At 34.9% G+C, this 23,401-nt stretch overlaps 1 protein-coding gene across 1 annotated transcript in view; it reads right to left on the bottom strand.

Annotated features, from left to right (window-relative positions):
* Positions 1-4,560: 4,560 nt before the first annotated feature.
* The window catches only part of LOC129277434 (xenotropic and polytropic retrovirus receptor 1 homolog), a 29,038-nt gene continuing 10,197 nt past the window's right edge, over positions 4,561-23,401 (bottom strand). Inside the window, exons 5-16 of the mRNA XM_054913613.2 lie at positions 22,626-22,706; positions 21,774-21,852; positions 20,972-21,159; positions 17,224-17,403; positions 16,014-16,164; positions 14,220-14,417; positions 13,453-13,625; positions 12,309-12,448; positions 11,392-11,512; positions 10,854-10,942; positions 5,925-10,598; positions 4,561-5,764 (exon numbers count right to left, since the gene is read on the bottom strand). Coding sequence (XP_054769588.2) covers positions 10,370-10,598; positions 10,854-10,942; positions 11,392-11,512; positions 12,309-12,448; positions 13,453-13,625; positions 14,220-14,417; positions 16,014-16,164; positions 17,224-17,403; positions 20,972-21,159; positions 21,774-21,852; positions 22,626-22,706 — 1,629 coding nt within the window. The 3' untranslated portion in view covers positions 4,561-5,764; positions 5,925-10,369. The remainder of the gene's footprint in view (positions 5,765-5,924; positions 10,599-10,853; positions 10,943-11,391; positions 11,513-12,308; positions 12,449-13,452; positions 13,626-14,219; positions 14,418-16,013; positions 16,165-17,223; positions 17,404-20,971; positions 21,160-21,773; positions 21,853-22,625; positions 22,707-23,401) is intronic.

Below are 23,401 nucleotides of genomic sequence, written 5' to 3'. Positions count from 1 at the left end.
GGAATTATTATTATTATTATTATTATTTATTCGGCAATTCACACAAAATATAACAATGTAAATATGAGTACACAAACAATTATAAATGCAAAATCTTACTGGCGGTCCTCTGAATGCATCAGTTGGCTGCCGGGGAAGAGGAAAGCAAACTTAATCACTGTAACCGTAATGGTCCCTCTTCCCGACCAACTGGTGCACATAGAAGACCTGTAAGATATAGCATGAAGGTAAATAAAATGTAAAATGTAAAACATTTCATAAACATTAGAGCAAGAGGAAAGTATTGTGATGGAACAAGTGTGGGTGGGTGTGTGTTTGAGAGGAGAGATGGGGAAGGAACTGGAGTGAGAGGAAAATATTGTGATGGAACAAGTGTGGGTGTATGTGTGTGTGTTTGAGAGGAGAGATGGGGAAGGAACCGAAGTGACAGGAAATGTTGTAATGGAACAAGGGTGTGTGTGTGTGTGTTTGAGAGGAGAGATGGGGAAGGAACTTGAGAGAGGAAAACCTTTTGATGGAACAAGTGTGTGTGTGTGTTTGAGAGGAGAGATGGGGAAGGAACTGGAGTGAGAGGAAAATATTGTGATTGAACAAGTGTGGGTGTGTGTTTGAGAGGAGAGATGGGGAAGGAACCGGAGAGGTAAATATTTTGATTGAACAAGTGTGGGTGGGTTTGTGTGTTTGAGAGGAGAGATGGGGAAGGAACCGGAGAGGTAAATATTGTGATTGAACAAGTGTGGGTGGGTGAGTGTTTGAGAGGAGAGATGGGGAAGGAACCGAAGTGAGAGGAAATATTGTAATGGAACACGTGTGGGTAGGTGAGTGTTTGAGAGGAGAGATGGGGAAGGAACCGAAGTGAGAGAAAAATATTGTGATTGAACAAGTGTGGGTGTGTGTGTGTTTGAGAAGAGATATGGGGATGGAACCGGAGTGAGAGGAAAATATTGTGATTGAACAAGTGTGGGTGTGTGTGTGTTTGAGAAGAGATATGGGGATGGAACCGGAGTGAGAGGAAAATATTGTGATTGAACAAGTGTGGGTGTGTGTGTGTTTGAGAAGAGATATGGGGATGGAACCGGAGTGAGAGGAAAATATTGTGATTGAACAAGTGTGGGTGTGTGTTTGAGAGGAGAGATAGGGGAAAGAACTGGAGAGGAAATATTGTGATGTAACAAGGGTGTGTGTGTGTTTGAGAGGAGAGATGGGGAAGGGAACTTGAGTGAGAGGAAAATATTGTGATTGAAAAAGTGTGGGTGTGTGTTTGAGAGGAGAGATAGGGGAAAGAACTGGAGAGGAAATATTGTGATGTAACAAGGGTGCGTGTGTGTTTGAGAGGAGAGATGGGGAAGGAACTTGAGTGAGAGGAAAATATTGTGATGGACCAAGTGTGTGTGTGTTTGAGAGGAGAGATGGGGAAGGAACCGGAGTGAGAGGAAAATATTGTGATGGAACAAGGGTGTGTGTGTGTGTTTGAGAGGAGAGATGGGGAAGGGAACTTGAGTGAGAGGAAAATATTGTGATGGAACAAGTGTGGGTGTGTGTTGTTTGAGAGGAGAGATGGGGGAAGGAACTGGAGAGGAAAAAATTGTGATGGAACAAGTTTAAGTGGGTGTGCGTGTGTTTGAGAGCAAAGATGGGGGAAGGAATTAGAGCAAGAGGAAAGTATTGTGATGGAACAAGTGTGGGTGGGTCGTTGTTTGAGAGAGAGGAGGGAGGGATTGAAATGAGCGGAAAATGTAAATATCACTGAAGGTGATTAATAACCCGGCCCTATGGCGTTACCTTGGCAATGGACTTTCGAACGCAATTTGAAAATGAATCTTGCATGTTCTTGCCCCAAAATGAGTATTTGTGCCAACTTTCATGAGCAATGGCTAAAAACTGGGGAAGTACTAGTAGTTTGATCAACAAAAAATTTTCCTGGATTTTTTTGCAAAAATATGTGGCTACCATGGCAATGCCATTTCAGACAAATGCAACAAGAGTGTTTCTAAGGCGAGCACATAATACGCCCGCCTGTAACAAGGAAAATGGAGTTATTGGTCAAGAAAAATTGAAGGTGGCGACTTCACCTTTGACCTTCCTACCTCAAAATCAATAGAATTGCTGGAATCTAGGCTAGTATCATACACACCAAATTATATGATCCTAGGTTAAGTTCAACTAAAGTTATCGCATTTACAACGACTTCATAAGGTTAAGATGAAAACATGTCAGTGTGACCTTGACCTTTGGATCTCAAAATCAATACGCTTCCTGGGATCCATGCTAGTATCATACACACCAAATTATATGAGCCTAGGTTAAGTTAAACTTAAGTTATCGTGTTTACAAGGACTTCAGAAGGGTAAGACAGAGCTGCCAACCTCCATTTACCAAAAAACATACTGATCCATAATTAAAATCATATTTTGAAGGAAAAAAAACACATTTTGGTACAAAAATTGATAAATTACACATATGAAGCATGCTAATCAAATTTAACAAAAAACATATTTTGCAATAAAAAATCATATTTTGTCACTTTTGCATATGAAAAAAAACATATTAGTTGGCAGTTTTGGTAAGATGAAAACATGTCACTGTGACCTTGACGTTTTGACCTCAAATTCAATAGGCTTCCTGGGATCCATACTATATCATACACACCAAATTATATGAGCCTAGGTTAAGTCAAACTGAAGTTATCGCATTTACAAATAAAAGTTAACGGATGGACAGACAGACAGACAGACACCAAGCGTGATACCATAATACTTTGCGTCTAGGACGGGCATATAAAAAAATGTGTCTTGCACATCTTTATCTAAAAACCGATGTGTGTGCCGAATTTCATGAGAATTGGATGAAAACTGATGAAGTAGTTCGAATTGCAATGTTTTTTACCTAAATTTTGCCATAAATATATTGTTACCATGGCAACACAATATCTGACACATAAAAAATTGAGTCTTGTAAAGACCTGAAATACATCAACCTCCACAAAGAAATAATGGGGAAAATGCAAAGAAATTTTCAAAATACTTCTTTTATTCTTGAAAATAAGTTGAAGGCATTTTGTATCTCTGCATCTTCCAGCAATAACACATGTATATCGAATCATGCCAATTAATATCAATATAAAAACAATATATTATTGATAAAAACCTCATTGCATACAATCTAAAATTTGTAACATGTACTAATAAATGAGATCCACATATCTTTACAACAGTTAGAGATATCGGTATTTAGATACAAATTTGCAGAGGCTTTCAAAAGATATGATTCAGCCCCAAGAACCAAATCCTAACTGAAAGATAAAAAAAGTACCAAATCCTATCAGGCAATCAATCAAAATTATAAAATGAATAAAATAAACTAGACATTTAATTGGTTTATTTTGATATAGCTCCTGCATATCTGTTGACCAGCAAACTAATGGAAATATATCACATTTCATAAATGATTTTTGGAAACAATTCTTGAAAAGTCAAATAGTTTCAGTTTGGACCTACAACGAAAGAAAAATACAATATCCTACTTTTCTCATGAACAAGAAAACTTAGGTAAAGAGGGCAGGTCCAATACATCCTAAACTTGTTCAATAAAGTAATAGCACACATTATACTATACAACTAAAGTTACAACAAAAAATACACGCAATATACCTATGTAGAGAATTGATTACATTTTAATTCTTCACCTTTATGCACATTTCTTAAAGTATATACCATTCCTCTGTACCTCTGAATAAGTAACTAGATAGAACCTTAAACTGCATATCATTATTATTACTATACCTGTTAATAGGTACAGAGGCCCATAAAAAACATCTTGATGTTAATGGTAAAGTTTGGTTAGGGTAATGTGATTGCAGAAAAAGAAAGGTTTCAAAATCATATTGAAACAGATATTAATGCAGCAAATAATTTCCATTAGCTGTAAGGTCAATCAACTTACAAAATCTGCTAAAAATTGGATAGAAAATTGCACTAAATTTACCATAAACTTTTTTATTTTTTTCTTCAGGAAGTATCGTAAAAAATACTATTCATTGCAGATCAGAAATTACATTCTTGCAAGAGCAAAAAAAAAGCAAACTCATCTCTAAAATCTTCATGCTGCATGATATCAGCAATGCATGTAGTTGCTGAAACCAAGACAGGATTGCATTTAGTGGAAAAATACCCTTTGTCCATTTTCTATAATTTGATTAATTAAGTTTAACAAAAAGTTTGAAAGTGTTAAATCAACATGTAAAATAAATGCACGCACATTTTTAGTTGAGGAAATTTAAGATAAAGAAAAAGAATTGCAATGCAATGAAAGCACAATAGTATTATACAAACAAAATAAATACCAAAACAAATGTTTGTGTGTATCATCATATCAGGTACTATATAGCATTGTCGAAAATTTTCTCCCATTTTAGAAATCATCAATAATAGATTGATCAATGACAATAATAGTATAATCTTTTAGTGTCGGTTTCCACAAAACCTGAGGCTCATATGGGGCTTGTTCCAAAATAAAGTTTTTTCAGGCTCTTTCTGATGTTGTGATTTTTATTTGTTTGAAGTACATAAAATCAATACAGCCAGTGTACATCAAACAAATTGAAGTTTAATTTGCCATTTTCTTTCATTCAAAAAGTCAACATCACTTCTTTTATTAGGAGACTGAGGGAGAAAAATATATTTTACAGGAAGCTGTGAAAATAACAAAATACCAATAGAAAATTCTGTGTAATAAATGATGTAAAAGGTTCTGTATTTTTTGGCAAATTAAATTGAAAATCTTTAGAAGTCAACAATTACAAAAGCTGCACTACACAAGCAGTTCATCAGATGATATTCTGTAACAAGAAAAGTGATTCATATCAACAAATTTTAAGCTTCAATCATTTATTAGAGAAAATAAACTGCTGTATGATTAATTTTTCCTGACATTGATGCATATGGAGAAATTCTTCAATGTTACATAATACCTCTTACACAGTTGCATGTCATGTGCTGGAATGTTGGAAGTTTTATTTCTTTATCTATACCAAAATAAATATTGCAATGCAGTTATACGTTTGTTTCATTCTGCATTATTTGAGTCTCACACATTGCAAAAATTGTCAGTCTAAAGGCAAACTTTTACTTGGAAAAAGAGAAAAACACATTTTAGAGTTTGGTCATACTTGAGAAATAAACTGACAGAATTTTTATTTGTGTAAAATTTGAATTAAGCAGAGACAACAGTACATTACCTTTACTACAGAACTAACTCAAAAACTAATGCAATCTCAGTCTGAATCTAAAGGGACTCAAAACCAATTTGAAATGGGCTAAAAAAGTCTTACCGTGACTCAAAACAGGCCAAAATGACTCGAATATGATCCAAGTCTAACCTATTATGTAATACATGTGCACAATAGCAGTATAACGGAAGAGTGAACTGTGACATGACATTTGCTCCTGCGACAACTGCTTTGGGCTTAATTTTGTCAAAGATGTACAGTAGGATTGGGGTTGCAATAGGGTTTTATGCTAGGTTTGGGGTATAGTGCTAAACCCCTAATTGAAGTTGGTCAGTCAACTGGTGTGTGGAATTTAGAGCAGAGCAATTGTCGCCAGAGCAAATGTTATGGAGCCCTGTGAACACCCATAGCCCTACAAAGTGGTTTTACATTAAAAAAATCTTTGGTAATTCTGAATAAGTGGATATAAAATACATTAGGATACTTCAAGATTGGTGTTGACCTTATGGAGTTGATATTAGGCTGATTTTACATCAACTTATACCTTGGTCACATTTGTTCTACGGCGGCCGTACGGCGTGTTGAAAACAGCCGTTTTAACATTTGTTTGTACCAGCTACATATAGGTGGTTTTAGTAAAAATAAATAAAACGGCTGTATTCGACTCGCCGTACGGCCGCCGTAGAGCAAATGTGACCGTGGTATTAGTTCCACATAAAACAAGTTGGTCAGGGGTGATTCTCACCAGGTATTGAGCTACTAAAACGGTTACTTGCACATGTATCTCAATTGATTTGGAAAAGAGCTAAATGAGCTGTTTTCTTTTCATTTGACTGGACAATGTATCAAGCAATATTCTGTCTGAATCAGAGTTTTTTTTATCTCAAAACATAAATTCACTTCATTGTGTCACACAAAAACTATCCCATTGGACAGAGTCACTGTAGCCAGGAGAGCATTTCATGAAAAATTAAAGTCAGTGATCTTCACTGACAACTGTTATTACCTACTGAAATCTGTGTCATTGATTGGCTAAGAACAAATTAATCAGTGACAATCACAGACAAGAAGCTCCATGAAACACTCTCCCAAACATTTACCACTGAGATTCAGTATTATCTCCCAGCAGCAATTATGCAAAATATAACAACATTTTTAGATGCAGTTCTACAAGCAAAGTTGTACCATATGCAGCAGGGAGATACATTTTGCACTGAAAAAAGACGGACATTGGTTTAGTGCTGTTGAGGTACTCAAGTTAACATTACTATTAAGTTACTTTAACACATCTTAAAAGACATGCTTCACATGTGTATGTGTGTGTTAGAGGGGGGGGGGGGGACGAGGGGAACTCGTTTTGTACAATGAGGTAGCTAGCTTGCAACAAGTAAACACAGAGGCTATCTACATGTAAGTTACTAATTATTTGAACAAAACAAATAAGCTGCACTGGAATTTGATTGAGGTTTACATCCCATGATATAACTTTTCTCTGGTATGCAATTACAAAAAAGAATTGCATACAGTCTACCATAACATAATTAAGCTACAAGGAACATTTTCAAATATTGTAGTGACTGTCTAAGAAACATTTTCAAATGTTCTATTGACCATCTAGCAAAGAAACAAAATCAGAGGGATGTTTAGGCAATATCATTAATCATGAAGAATTACAGTGCCCTTGACTGCATAATGCTTTTGAGAACCAGTAATTATGAAAAAAATAATTCACTGCCAAAATGCCAAAACACATCTGGCCTTTTTTCAGAAAAAGAAAATAATCAGTTACATGTTTTTTTTTTTTATACATAAAATGGCTGTTCATGCAATAAGGAAATTTTCAAAGTCTACTCCATATAACACTCTCTAACTTGGCAGTAATTATGCTGGTACCCATTTCTCAAGAAAAGTTGCAAAAATAAATTATGAGATAATTGCTTTATAAAAATCTTCTTTCTTGAAACTATAAATTAAAAGTCTATGATATTCAAAATCTGGGAAGGGCATTATGACAGTTGACATTTTCATGGATTATTCTTTTTTCTACTATTATTGGTGTGGTGAAGATGATTTGTCATGCAGCTCAAGATGTGCATGTGGTGTTTTTAGGTTTCCCTGGACCACAGTAGCTGTTTCAAGATAATATGGAACACTAAGGCCAGACTGAGCCACAGAGCATAATAAGGAAACAGATTTAGTTCATTAAAAACAAAAACAATCTTTTATCGCAGGGATGTAATCTCTGAGGGAACTCCATTACATTCCAAAAATTCATGAAAATTGAGCAAAATCATTATGGACATCTTAAATAATTAAAATAACAGCTTGATTTATGTATCCATTTTTCATACGATACAGATAATTACCTGGCTTTACACTAAGCTGCTGGTTGATTCCGGCGCCCGGTGCATTCAGTAAGGAGGTATTAAAAAATATATAAAATTGTTACAATTCTGGTAAAAAGGGTAACTTTGTGAAGCTGGTGGCATTGTTAATAGCTCTGCAACTCACAGGGAGCTTACAACTTTTTTCATAAATTTCTTGGATCTGGCAGGCACTCTAAATATTAAATACAACTGTAATTATATCAAAAAAATTTGTCTTTATATTTATGTTTCATCAACCATTACATACATTACAACATGGAAGAACAGGCACATTTGCTTTGACAATATTCCTTGGAAAATTATCAACTGAAGCTGCCTAATAATAATCACACACAACTTCACAAAAACACAGAAAAATCACACAATTAACATAAAATACCCATTCACCATTACGGATAGTGTTTGCTGTTTAAATTTGCTTAAAACATTTCAATCTTTTTCTTATTCTATAACTTGAGCACCATTTGAAAATTCTATTTACAGATTTTACAGTTATAAAATTATGAACATAGGATATTTCACACAGTTGTGGCTACTAGAAATAATTCTGATAAAATTCACGGACAACAAAAATCTTTACATACTTCTCGGTCAAGACTCAAGACTATTAGAACCTCGCTTTCATGACTTCGTACCCAACATTTAGTTTAGAAATAATGTTACCCATTAACAGGTCCCTATATCTTAAAATATTCACCTCTGATCATGGTGCAAATATGCAATTTTCATTCAGAGGCTGAAAAAATCTCAGCAAAATGCTTATTTCAATTTGGCATTTCTTTACATTTTTTTACGTACATTGTTTTGGGGGCCCCGTCTTACGAAGAGTTATGATTGATCCAATCAACCACGACTATAGAAAGCCAGCAACGTCAACATCCAAAATACATGTTTGTTCAAAATATTTCCTAGACATCATGTAAATTCATACAATCAGTTTTGGGGGCAATTCAATATGCTTCTCTTTGTTTTCAAAGGACATTGTGCAAACTTCCTGAGGAAAAATTATGACATTGATGGATTTCCATATACTTGAGGATGATCAGATAAATCATTACTCTTTGTAAGACGGGGCCCAGGCTCCCAAAAGCAGCCATGTTAGAGGACAAACAATTACACCTGTGCATTAAAACTGTGATAAAATCATCATTTAAATGGTTTAATACACAGGAGTCAATGTTATATTCCTTCATTTTAAACCATCATGAGGTCATCTGGGAACCCTCTATTTATAAAAAGTGGAACTGATTATTACCAACTTTTTGAAACACTTGTTCTGGAAGGTTTATCCAAATCATTATCTAACTGATTAATGCTTCACTCAATCATCAGTGATGATGAGAAACTTACAACATCACCGACATCATCAATTGAACTGTGCTTTACCCTAATCCATAGGATCTAAAATATCATTGCATTAAATGTTCCAATCCCAACAAGGCAGTTTGCACTTGCTCATCTGAGCTTCTCACTGAGAAGGATGTATACTCATTGATGTCCCACAGGGATGCTTATTTGCACCTTTGCTTATCAGAGCCAATTGGTTGATAACGCATTATGAGGTATACATGCAAACCAGGTTTTATGGTTTATGTGTTGTTTCAACACTTAATCATGAATACATTTATTAAAAATCCTAGTCAAGGGGTTATCATATGCCTTAAAGGAAATACTGACATAGCAACATGGTTAATTTACTCTTTGAATTATGGTTCTTTCTTTCATTAAAAACCCCAACCGTTCTCTTCCCAATTCACATCCTTACTAAGCTTTAACCCTGAACAAGTCAATAAAAGAGCTCAAAGTAGTTTACAGCATGAATGCATAATATTCAGTTCCTGTTGAGCAGCTAAGGTGTACCTAAGCATCCCTGTGGGATATCCTTAAATCAACTATTGCATAGAATATGACACATAATATGACTCATTGGACCTTCCTTACCAACTCCATGCCCACCTTCATCCCCATGATCTCACATTGCACAATATCAATTACGAAAGTGATTCAATAACCTGAGGGTACTGTTTCCAGCCTTATTAAAGCTGCCGTTAAAAAAGAATGAGTGAGTGTTATCCAGTGTGTAGTGTTTGTAATAAGGTATTTTCACCAGTAATGATTGCTTTATCAAAAGTATTGGATTACATATCTGATTTTAAAAATTCAAGTTATGGGTGAGGTTAAGGTATAAGAGTGTGTTTGGTCGAAGACTTGTACTTGGTTAGGCCTGGGGTAACGTTTTTTTATTCATTATATTGAGTAGATGGACCTTATGGATAGAATTGGTCTCCATCATTTTTGCTATGATACCGGTCCCAACACATCCCAAGTAGTAATAGAGTACCAATTTTATGATGTCACAGGTCTTGTTTTGCATTTCAGCATTTTGACACCATATCTCAGCAGAGCATGATGAAAAACATCCCAAATGTGGTGGGAATTGGTCCTTCAGGGCAAAATATGTGGCCGTGTAAAGACTACTTAGTTCTATTGATGAATATCAGCGTGAATTTGCCGGGTTCCAAACAGTTGTCACCCAGGTGAATTCACAAAGATTTAAATGGGGTCTATGGGTATTCATTTGGCAAATACATACCTTGTACTACCAAGCTTTTCCATCATGCTCTCCCAAAATATGGTCATAAAAATGCTGAAGTGAGCAAAGATAAAGTAAATTTGATAGAGTGAGAGTCAGCTTGCCACATAAAGCATAAAATCCCAAAACATGTCACATAAATCCTAAATTCAGCAAAGCAAATCATACAAGCATATCCCTGTGGTTAGTATTCTCACTGCTATTTTCATCATCGTCATCATTACTGCCCTCTTCGTACAAACCAACCTGGGCTATACTGGTCTTCGATGCTCGGCTGTCGTTGTCACCTATCTGGAAACGAACAACAGAGGGCCGCTTTGGAATGCACTCGGGACTGGATGAAAGGAGGGGCACTGAAAGACCGACGTGATTGTTCTCCACTCCGTCACAACTAGAGACAAAATATAAAACAAAAAAATAGATTATTCAAATAACAAATCATCTCTCAAACGTCTGACAGGTGGTGTAGAACATCTGACTTTCCCCATCACGGCAATAGCACATGTAGAATCTACAAACTCATTTACATGTACATCAAATTACATATTCACTGCACCATTCAAAGAAGACAACCTCGTTGCCAATTTGAAGTAAAACAAATGTTCAAATAAAAACTGGAAACAAAAATCAATGGTTTAGGACTCACCTTCTTACACTTATTCTCCTGCGTACCTCGCTGGGAGGTTTGTGTTTGCATAGAGGCACAAATTCTTCATTATCCATCATCTCCTCAACCTGTATACCAAAGAAAAGAAACAAAAACAAAAACGTAAAATACTACATTGATTTCTGTTCAGGTACCCATTCAACACAGAACATCACAAATACATGTGTATGATTTTTGTTTACAAAAAGCTGCTGAAAAAAGACTGAGTACCTACTAAAGACATGTACATTAAAGCAACACTTATCCTACTCCACACATGTTTTAAAGGATGCCACGATGGATTGATCTGTGTCATGCATTATTTGGGTAATACAAAATGTATTACATAACATTGATCACATTTTTCTTCAATATACATGTTGAAAAAATGTAATTTATTCTAAGTCATAAATAGTTGCACGACATGGGGAGGGGGTGCTGTGATTTTAACAACCCTATTTCAAAGTCCAGAGACTAATCCACTGGGCCACAACACTCCACATATCATATGCTAACAATGGGAGTTTGTTAAACATACCTTCATGGGGTTGTTCTCATCTTCCTTCGCTGGTTTGATTGAGATATCCCGAACTGCTCTGAACTGACCACAGTTGTTGAGATGCTCGTTTTCCAACCGGAAGAAGTTCCATATAAATCTCCTACATATAAAGAAAAGATCAAAAGGCATTAAAAAAACATTATAAAAATGCTATAAAATCAATAAATTTGGGCATTGTACCCTATATGATATAACATGTTTGTTACTGGAAATGGTATTTTCATCTTTGATTCACATACAAATAGCTTTTATCTGCTAAATTCAACTTTCTAACTGTAGGATCAGTAACCAATAAACTTTTAGCCTTTGATGATCAATCAATCATGCAGGGGTGTGAGTGGTCACAAATAAAAAGATCTGAAAAAAGCTGAAGAGTGTTGAAAAAGTCTGAAATAGAAAGAGCTCCCATACTATTTGTACAGAGGAAGGCCAAAAATAAGCTGAAATTAAGCTGAAAATCAAAACAAAAAAATCTGAAATCAGATAAAAATCTGAACTCTCACACCCCTGATCATGACAAGATATATTGTTGAAAAAAATATATATATTTACAGTATATGTTTACATTTATATATGGGGAAAAAAGGAATTGCATTAATGAGAAATTGAAATAGGCGAGAAACAGAAATGAATTCTAGTTCAAAATTGAATTTTCTTATCAGATTTTGACTTAAATTGTGGATGAATATAGCTATGAAGAAAATTATACAAATATATTACAACCAAAGTATAATTCAATTCTAAAAATTTCACATTAAAGCCAAATTAGACCACAAATCACATAAAATATGAAGAAATAATACATTTTCACATGGAAGTCCATCATATAAACAATATATGCAACAACTAGCTCTCTTGTGAGTTGAGAAACATCTTGATTAACACCATCATCATACCTTATAACTTCTAAGAAACATAAAATGGTGGAAATGATGAGTCCATTACGACCTCGGCCGATGTCCATCTGACCCATCGTATTATTGACAGACCAGATGAAGCGAAGCACCAAGTCTTCTACCATTGCAAAATAATACACCTACAAAGATCAGAGAAGGAAATGCTTACGTTCCAACACACAATAATTCTTAACGATATTAATTGATTAATATTTGGTATACAGTACATGTAGTATTTCCAATTAATGTGATCTGACAAATAGAGTGATAGGCATTATTTACCAAACACAATATACACATGATATGCATTATTTACCAAACACAACAGGGAATATTCATACGCCCCCCTCCCCCTGCCCTTGATTTTGTGACTACAAAAACATAATTGGTGGTATTTTGATAGCCATGGTTTAGTTAAACCTGGATTAACGTAAACCACACTTTTATGGACTGCCAGTTGTCAACTCATTCACCAATTAAAAATTATTTTTAAACAGAAGTAAAAAATTTAATTGAGTTATGAAATGGGAAGAATAGGACAATAAAAAATGTAAATTTTCATGAATTGATACATTATAGTTGCCATAAATATAGAAGAAATATTATGAAGCCCAGTATTCTATAAAAGTGTGGTTTAATTTTCTAGTTTAGACAATGGTTCAGCCTAGGTATAATCATCAGAATACCAATGAATAAAACTTGAATTAGTAAACATATTGACTTTGTGAATTGTTTTGTTGTTTGGCTATTAAAAAAATGTTCAGGTCAGCTCATACGAAGCTGTATTTCAGAATTGAATATGGCAATGTTAACAACCACAAACTTTCTAAAAACAGTCACCTAATTTCTGGGCCCTGTTGCATGCAAGTTACCATTATTGGAACTTTGCCATGCAATGGTAACTTGCATGGAATCCTTGATTCTGATTTGCTGTTGATCAGCGTTACCACGGTAGTTACCATTGGATGACAAAGTTACCATAAAAATAACGTTTATGCAACAAGGCCCTGTAGAGAAATCTCTCTAAGCCAAGGAAGGTTGCCACTCATGTCATGACTCTAAAATCAAGATTCCTTAGCTTTCTTACAAACATTTTATCATGACATATTATAAAAGCCCGGCAACAATCTGTAGCTTGCCTCACCTTTTCTGGATAAACAATTTCATCCCTAAGTAATTTATTGTAGGATTTCTTCTCTAAGAGCCCCCAGTCCATTTTGATATCCCACGTAAGGGTGTAACAGGAGCTACAGAAAGCACTGAAGATCCATAAACAGTATAATGGATCCTGGTAAAAATGCTCATGTAGTTCTTGATCTGGAAATCAAGGAAAAACAAGAAGCAAAATGACATTTATTGTTCTATTTAAATAAGGCAATAAGGTCTACAAATTTTCAAGCAAATTCAAATATTGGCAAGAAAATTATCATTATTGATCATCCTTGTTTTTTTCAAGTCACAAAAAGGACAATGATATCATAATAATTTCAATATGAATGATTAAAAATATTATTAGTCTTCACTTATCCATAGGTAAAAAATGTATTGTTAAGGTACCGCTGGTAAGTATGAAGTCGTAATTTACTTTGACAGAATTTGGCATATTCTTGTCCCACATGGTAACTTTCATGATATCAGATCTATTTTGACATCGATTGAAACTATCTTTCCCTTTCACGAAAGAAGAGAATGTTCTTCTTTTTTTTAATAGTTTCTAACAAAACAAATGCAGTGTTTAAGACAACATGGAAAATAAATTGCTATTTGATGGATCAAAACAATGAAAAGTGTGAAATTTCAGCAACTTTTGAATTTTTTGTTTGTTTATACAGTGAGACAGTTGTAAAAATAAAATGTTGAAGCAGTGGTTTGAACAGTGTTTGAGAGTATTGACTCAGCCCTCATACTGACCCCGTCTTATATGCACTAGCGCTGAGAAGAGGACCACGAAAAATGTGGTTGAATATTTCCCTGCGTTGACGAGGTGGGGGAATGCTTTCTTGGAGTCACGGTAACGGCGTAAACACTGCGCGAACCGGAACCACGCAGGAAGGCACGCCACTACTGCCCGTATTGCGTGAGAGTAGGAAGATAAACAGGATAATTTACCTGCAAGATAAAGAAACAGAAAAACTACATATTGCTACCAGCATTTAAGAGTGGATATAATCATAACAAGAGATGAAAATAAAAAAAGTTTGATACCTACTGTAAGTTGGGTAGCCGAAGCGAACAAGACTTTGAAAGAAATTCTTCAAAATCAAGCTAAACTGTGATCAGATCATCAAAGATCTAGCTCTCCCGGGTTCTGACATAGTTTACATTGCCAAAGATAATGAAATGATGAGTGTATACAGTAGCTGAAAATTGGGTGACACGACATCTGCTCCTGCGACAATTGCTCCGGTCTTAATATCTCAGAAGGCATAGGATTAGAGTTAGGATTGTGATAGAGTTTTTGGTTCAGAATATTGTAATGATTACGATTAGGGTTTATTTAGTTTTGGACGTTAGGTTTTATGTTTTGCTTAATGTGTAGATTTTCCATTGGAGCAATTGTCGCCGGAGCAAATGTCATGGAACCGAAAATTGATCTAAGTTTAAAGGGGGAGCGAACTGACAAACACTGTGTGTGTGGTCTCTCATTGACTATGTGTTATGAATAACTAGTCTAATAAAATATACATTTTGAGATAATCAATTAAACAGAAAATGAATTCGCCTATAATTTTATTCATTCAGAGAAACTAAAATGTTTTTGAGAGGAAAGTACTTGTTTTTATACTTGGTAACACAATTAGTGTGGTATGAAGGTAATGAGTGGTGAATTAGTGTGTTATCATTCAAGTGTGCTGATATTACAAGACTACACAGCTCAGAATGCATTATGCTGGCCTGGGGCCCGTTGCAGAAAGTGTTGCGATCAAACGCAACAAAAAAAATCCTGCGCAACTTGATTTTCAGCCAATGAAGCACCCGTATTTGGGACTTGCGCTTGATATTTTGACTCTTTCTGCAACAGGCCCCTGATGTGAGTAGTAGAGGACTTGAGAAGGGGCTATTATAAGACTGCTAGTCGTTGCTGCTTTAAAATATCAAAAACAGTTAGGCACATGAGGAAATGTGCATGAATTTCAGCATGGATAAATGCTTGACTAATGACAGAGTGGCTCACTTATCTTGGTACATGTATTTACTGTACAAAACAATCATTTACTTTCCACAAAATCATTTTGCATATGTATACAGACAAACACCTGCTGATCATTTAGTTGGATTCTGTCACAGTGGCTTTTAAGATTGTGGAATTATTTAATAATGATGAAAATTATGAAGGAACTTCTTAGTTTATTTTTCAAATATTATTGAGTTCCAAAAAAACTATAACCAAATACATTTTTTATTCAGCACTCCAAAGATGGTATCATCCTATTAGGGCCCTGCTGCATAAAAATTACAAGAAAATGCTAAATTTTAGGAAATGGAGCCGCTGGAATTAATTATAAATATACAGGCTCTTATAATCAATACTATATAATACTCAATAATTTGATCTATCTGTGTGTGTTTTTGGTTTTGCTTTTTAATTGTGGTTTTTTCTTCTTTCTCTTTTTATTTTGCTGTTGTTGCTGTTGTGCTTTTATAATTTCTCCCCTTTGAAAAACAAAAGGGAGCAGAAAATTGCAACGGATTGATGATACTTACATTGCCCATCACCAACCCAGCTGACTTCACAAGAATAGTAACATATAAGAAACTCCATGTCTAAAAGCACACACGTGAGACTATTAAGCTGATCGGCTAGCCAGAAGTCTGCAAAGCCTACAGCATGGAATGGAGCTATTGCTATATGACCCTAGATATAAGAAGGGGGAGATAGTTAAGGAGACAGGAAGACCAGGGAAGAGGGAGTGGGAAAGGGGGGAGAGCAGGGATCAAGAAGAGAGGAGAGGAGAAAGACAGAGAAGAAGAAAACAAAAATAGAATATAACAATAAAATTATAAATAAAGTTATACTTAAATTGTACAATTATTATTGTTTTACTCGTTTTTGCTTTCTTTCTATCTTAAACTTTAATTGCAGAAACCCGGAATATAAACAAATCACTCATTTCAACTAAACATATACAAGAAACGCATAATAGTACAGAACATCAAGTAGTGACTGTGAGAATGCATCTTGCAATGATATCCATTGCTGTTTATTCAGTGTGTGATTTCAAGTTCAGTGTTTTTGTTGAAGGGGAATTCAGGAGACCATTTCATGATAATTGGTCACAACTGCCAAATAATCATTATCTGACAGATTCCATAACTGTCAGGCACCTGTTTTTTTTTCAACCCATTAAAATGGATAGTTGTTGGAATTGACTATTTCTTAAAGTATGGTTGTTGATGAAATACCCACAGATTGAATTTCCAACTTCTACTGTGATTTTAGAAAAATGACTTATCACACTACAGAATGTTCAACACCTAGTGAAAATTCATCCTAGGACTTGCTTCATTTTAAGTTTGGTGCAGTGCAGATACTGAAAATTATCCTGACACCAAAATTTGTAATCACCCCAATAAATAACTGAAACATAGTAATAATTTAAAATGTGAAGTTAGGGGTACACTGTAGTAGAGAATCAAACAGAAGACGGGAGAGAGCTGAAATTAGCCACACACACAGATATGTCACTAACATTTTGGGGGCTAGAAGTGAGGGAAAGGGGGAAATGAAAGACAAGAAAAATATAAAGGGTAGGAGAGAATAAAACCAAAAAAAAGATGATGTATTCACAGAGATTTGACTAACAGGGTGGGAAAAGAGAAAGAAGGTAAAAGAGAGGTGATGGAAATGGAGGTGCAGAAGAGAATCTACATGTAACAATAAAAGTGAAAAAGGGTTAGAATTGGCAGAACTCACTAGAATTCTAAGGAGCCAAAACCGTGCCCTGTAGTTGAGCGTCCTGGTGGGGTTGATAAGAAATAGTAGCATGGAACCTGCCAGGATGAGTGGGTTGATGTATGGAGGGATGCTGGTCATGCCGCAGCAGATGAATGCTAAGATACTGATGATCCAAAACACCAGGAATAGAAGAGCAACCTAAAACATAATCAGATGTGACACACTGACGTATTAGACTCATTACTGTCAAATGATAAAACCATCACTGACAACTGATACAAAAGTAAAAAATCATATTAGTGGTCCCTTTTTAACAGAAAATAAGAGCTGAAAAAGATGACATAAAAAGTAAGAGTTTCTTCTGACATGTATGTCCGGCAAAAAGATGCATATTCTGTCACAAACACTAATACTCCCAAGGGAGCGGATGAAGTACATATTGGGTGGGAATGGATGAAATCCGAGGCCTGTTACATAACACTTTTGTCATTAAAAAAACAACTCTGGCAAACAAAATTAAACAGAGACAAACTGATGGTGAGACAAATTAAATATTTGATTTACAGGTCTTATATATAATAATTGTAAGGATTCAGAAAGGCTTTCATAACGATTACATTGAAGAATCATCAGGAAGTAAGACCTGATAGATGTGGGGGGATAAAAACAACCAGATGTAACAAGAAACTCAATGGGCACTAGTGTATTCCATTAGTAAGCCCCTTTAATTTCATTTAAAAATAAAATGTTGGTACTTCCAATTCAATGTCCAATACATGTTGTGCAAAATCAAGCAAGCTTAACCCCCCCCCTAAACAAAATTGAAAATGCCAAACTGCAATCCCTCTAAGCCCCCCCCCCCCCCACACACACACTCACACACTCACTTGGAGAAACTTCAAGGTTTATTAAATGAATGAAAGATTGTGTATTTCAACTTTACACCACAATAGCAACAAGACACAAAGATCATCGCAAGTGTGAATGAACTCTTCAAAACATTATGTCAACTGAGCAAACACAGTAACAATCAAATCTACGATTAGGCGATAAGGTCTATTTGCACAACATAAAAAAGAACAATAACGCGTCTGGTGAATGACCTGCTATATTTGCGTAACAAAAATGATTGGCAGGTGTCTGTCATATCAGCAACCAGACAATTCATCAAGGATCATAGTCTGATTAATTACGAAATCAATCATATCTCTGTGCTTGATCTTATCTAACATTGTAACTTTAGAAAGGATAAACAACATTATATATGATTGACATGTGCTTGGGTTTTCACAGTTGCCTGTTAAGGCCTATTTAAAGTTTTGGTGAATCCCCTTGAAGTGCATGTCACCATTCCAAATCACTACTAGACGTTATGTGTATGTGTGTATGCCCCGCAACATATGAGAATTTAATTTTGTTTGGGTGCCCAATCAAAATAAAATATTTACATGTTTTTTTTTCCTTTTTGATACAGTATATTTTTTTTGAACATGGAATGGTTGAAAAGTTCAGGATATGATAATTGTATCTTTTTATATCAAATATTTCAATTGCTTTGATAAGTGATTACAAGGCCCTTTATTTAAAAAACATTACCAAGAGAAGGTGTCATATTGTCCAAATTCAGACGTAAGGTAATAAACTGATATATTGACTAACATTTTTTTTTGGGGGGGGGGGTTATTTTTGAAGTTTTTATTAATTTTCATAATTTCATGACATAACAAAAATAATACAAAATCACAAGATTGTGCTACATTGAAGAACAACAATCAAAGGTAAATCACTACAATCAAAAGTAAATCAAACAAACAAACAAAAAACTGATACAGAATATTAGAGACTCAAAGATAACTCTGGTGGTTTTGATTTAATATAAATTACAAGAATTACAATATATTCTCAACAGGGGACAATTTCATATAGTGTATACTTTCTTTCTGCCATTGTTTCACAATAACCAATTCAATACGTCTGATACTGGAAAAAATGCTCAACTAAAGTAACCAATTAATTTTTGCATCTCTGGATATAAATGTATCTCTTGAATAAAATGATTAGGTGATTTAATAACATTTTATGTGGTCCTTTCCAATCTTTTATGAATCCAAACATCATCCTTTTTCCAGTAATCTTCATATTTAACTAGCAAATTTACACAAATCTTATTTACAAAAGCTAGCATTAAGTCTTAAGTTTAGTAACCTTAGAATCATAGAAAAGATATCACCAAAACTTACTTTTGTCACAAGAGAACATTGTTTATATCTGTGTATATGTGAGGGAGGTTTCAACTGAATAAAGTAGTAGGGGAAGGCGGGGTAAGTTGAGCATAGGGGCAAGTTGAGCCACCGCCCCCAGGCCAATAATGAATGAGTCAGACATTATGGTGGTGTCATGTATTGATGACCCATTACATAACCATTAACCCCACCACATTGTTTTCAACTTTGAAACAAAAAGTATATTTTTAGAGGGAAAAATACAGATTTCAGCCAAAAAAGTAAAAAAGGGTGTGATATAGATAAGTGTTTTTTACACACACACTTCTTTACATATAACAAAGCATAAGAACAACATTGTCAGTCCAGGTATGGATCTTCATTCTTGTCACAGTCTTTTACATGGTGGATACATAAGAAATGTGTGGATGCGAAATTATCGCATTAAGTTTGGACTGGGGTAAGTTGAGCCAGCAAACATGGGGCAAGTTGAGCCATGGTAATTCTTATGGTAATGTAAATAAAAACACAATCAAACCTTAAAAAGCCATCGATATGCAGGCAGAAAAGAGCAAATTCACATGACAGTTCTTTTACTTTTAGAGAATGTTGGTATTTTTAGAGAATTAGCAAGTGAAAAGACTTTAAATAAAAAATTGACATGCTGGTTCTTCCCGCATACATTTTGTACATAGTTTTTGTGGCTCAACTTACCCTCGAAGGTGGCACAACTTACCCCATAGATGGGGCAAGTTGTGCCACTTGACATCGTTTTTTTCAAAGGTCACAACGACTTTCAGTGTGGGGGTAGAAAGTTGTATATAGGTGAAAAAGATTTTCCAAGAATCATATTTAAAGGCAAGGTACTTATTTATACAATATTATTAGTCATATCAATTCTATCATGCAAAATGCAAAAAGTGTCACAACTTACCCCGCCTTCCCCTACTACTATATCCAAACTTTGATCCTTGAATAATACCATTAATGTATATCAATATTTGGCAAACCAAATAATCATAAATACCACATCTTAATTGCATTTGTACAAATAAGATGAACGTTTAATTTGCATGCTTTTAGGCAAAGTAAATATTTCCAGTGACAATAACGAGAGACTCTCGATCATATAAACTATTTTAAAATACACTCTGTACATATTCAACACTGCCAATTACATACAAGTAACTTATATACAAGTTCAGTGACATACCCACATGAGTTTTATTCAAATACATACAACCAGGGGATTTTGTCTCTTATCACAAACTTCGGTGGAGGGGGAACACCACTTTCTCAAAAAATAAGTTTTCATTTATGAAAACAGGCAGAGGGGGTAGGCCTACATGTACAGCGGGTGATTTCAACTTCAGTGTTAGGTTAATTTTAATGCAAGTGATAATTTTTATAAACTCAGAATAGGTTTCAGAGGCAGTTGAAGCAATCCAAGTTGTGCTTTGACACCAAAACCAAACTTGAACTCACCTAATGGATCAACATTTAACTCCTCAATTTTTTTTTAAACCTTACTAAATGTATCTCACCTCTAAGAGCTGCTCATGAGAGAGATTATTCCGAGGGTCCAACTCGAAGATGAGCACATGGTTGACCCCGACCTTCCTCCAGCCGTAAGTGTTGATACCGAGAAGGAAGATCATGAGGATAATGAGGAACATTCCACGGTACATCCTGACCGCCGGCATGTTGTCGACTTTGCTCTCAATGAGGAGGCCTAAAAGATGATGATAAATGTTTTTTATTCATGTGACTGGTTGTTCGTTCATTTTGTTCTAGATATCCTTCGTAATATTTCTGCAATCAGTGTTCATTTTTATTTAATGTAACTTTTACATGAATGTTGATGTTTGGCATCATGGATAATCTGCTCTTTGTAATAGACAGTTGTATTGTCAATTCTATCCTCTCTCACGGTAGATCATCCAGATATGACTGCAAATGTGCTTTCACAATATCTTAAATTTTGATGAATCTTGTTATGTTATATACTGTACGTGGTAGCCCTTGGTTTTGTCTAAATGTATGTATATTACTACTTTTTAAATCAATGGGATTTATGAAAAATAAGACCTTTTTTCTTCTTTTTAGCAGAAAAATAGGGAGATTTTAATCACTGACAAGAAAGGCAGTGTTTTCCTTAGGAGTGTGTGCTAATATTATTAAGAAAGATGAGAAATAATAAAAACAAAATCTTTGTATTGTCAAAAATATATTGTATCCGCTAAATTCAGAATCATTTGGAGGTCTGGGCAATGTTTTATCACTATGCTAATTTTGCAATCTCTTTCCAGATTTCCTACGGCCCTTTTTTTCCTGAGGTATACTGACCTGCAACAGCAGCAACAAAGCACAGAACAGTGAAGATACCCAGGAACAAACCAACTCTGAAAGTGGTCCAATTTATATTCTGCAAAAATAAAAAGAAAACTGTTGAGGCTACAAAAAACCAGATGGGTTGTGGCAAACTAATGCAAATTTGATACTAAAATAATGGATATGTGAGTCGTAAGTGATGCCTTCATCATCGCAAGAATGAGAATATGTTACACTTCTAGCTCCTAAAATTTGCAAATAAGCGTTATGACCTCTGTGACCTTCGGTAATGTGACCCCAAATCTAATCATATCATAATCATTCCCATATGGGTCAAGTTTGAAATGATCCCTCTAACAGGTCTCCAATTATTGCGAGAAAGTGATTGTATCCACTTCGTACAGTGCTCAAAACACTAATTGTCATTATTACTTTGACTTTTCGATTGACCATAATCTGGTACATACAGTTTTAAACTAAAGTACAATGTGGACAAGTTTCTTGCTGGACGAAACTAAAGTCATAGTTGGGATGCAAACCCACAAACCCTATTGAAAGACATGTTTATGAGGTTGTTCAGAGACAATGGACAACCCAAAATATATTTTTCCCATCAAACTTTAGAGCAGAAGTATGAATTGATTAAATGATTGGTGAGTTTTTAATGACACTATCAACACATGTGTGTCATATAGTAAAACAGTTGTTCTGAGAAGAATTACATTATACACTAAAACTTTCCTCTTTTTTTTATTATTATTACAAATATCAGCCATATCAAAATGACAAATAATTTAACATATTAACTCGTTCATGGGGATGACTTCCTTCTCTTTACGAAAGGTGGACATACTGGTATGATTTTACCTTTGCTCCGAGTGGTGGCACCCTTAATTTGCTCATAGCCTTCTGTCTGTTACCTGCCTCAAGTTCATTGATGTATAACGTCTGGAAAATTAAGTGGGGAAAAGTCTTTGAGTCACAGCAACCCTATAAAAAAAGTTTTCCTTCTTCTTTGCGACAATTTAATTACCATAAAAGTTTGTAAGGGTATTGTAATGTTAGAAACTATAACATTTTAAAGATCAAATGCCAAATGATCCCAAACATTCCCAAAAAAAATTTAAGTGGTACATTTATGTTGATCAAAAGTGTTATAAATTTAAAGCTTTGTTCAAACATGGCACGAAGATCTGAGGAAATAAGCTCAAGAGCGTTTGCAGCGTTTAGACTCCCACATTAAGTGCATCAACACTGCAATGAAGAATGTTTTGTTAAAAATTGTCGAAGCAAAGTTTGAAATGACATTTTGAACTAAATTTTCATATTGATAAATCAATAGCTTTTTACAGCCTGGAATTCAACAATTGCAAATATTTTTAAAGCTCATCCAACTGCAACCCCATTTTTTACTTGAACTGTATTTTTGCATCAGTAAAATCATCTTATTTGAAGTTCAGAGTAATACTTTAAAAATTCTGTCTCTTTGCAAGCTGTTTTTGGGAGTAAAATCCAAATCAGCTTTAATTTTCAAGCAATGGCAAAATTGTTCAAATGTCAGAACAAGTTAGAATTGAATTCTATTCTATTCCTATAGGGAGGCTTGCTAATAGCCAGAAATTTTTATTTTACCGGTAATATTC

The sequence above is a fragment of the Lytechinus pictus genome, chromosome 15 (genome assembly GCF_037042905.1).
Source record: "Lytechinus pictus isolate F3 Inbred chromosome 15, Lp3.0, whole genome shotgun sequence".
Taxonomy (NCBI): domain Eukaryota; kingdom Metazoa; phylum Echinodermata; class Echinoidea; order Temnopleuroida; family Toxopneustidae; genus Lytechinus; species Lytechinus pictus.
The sequence above is the reverse complement of the archived record's forward strand: the minus strand, read 5'-3'. Positions and strand labels throughout refer to the sequence as shown.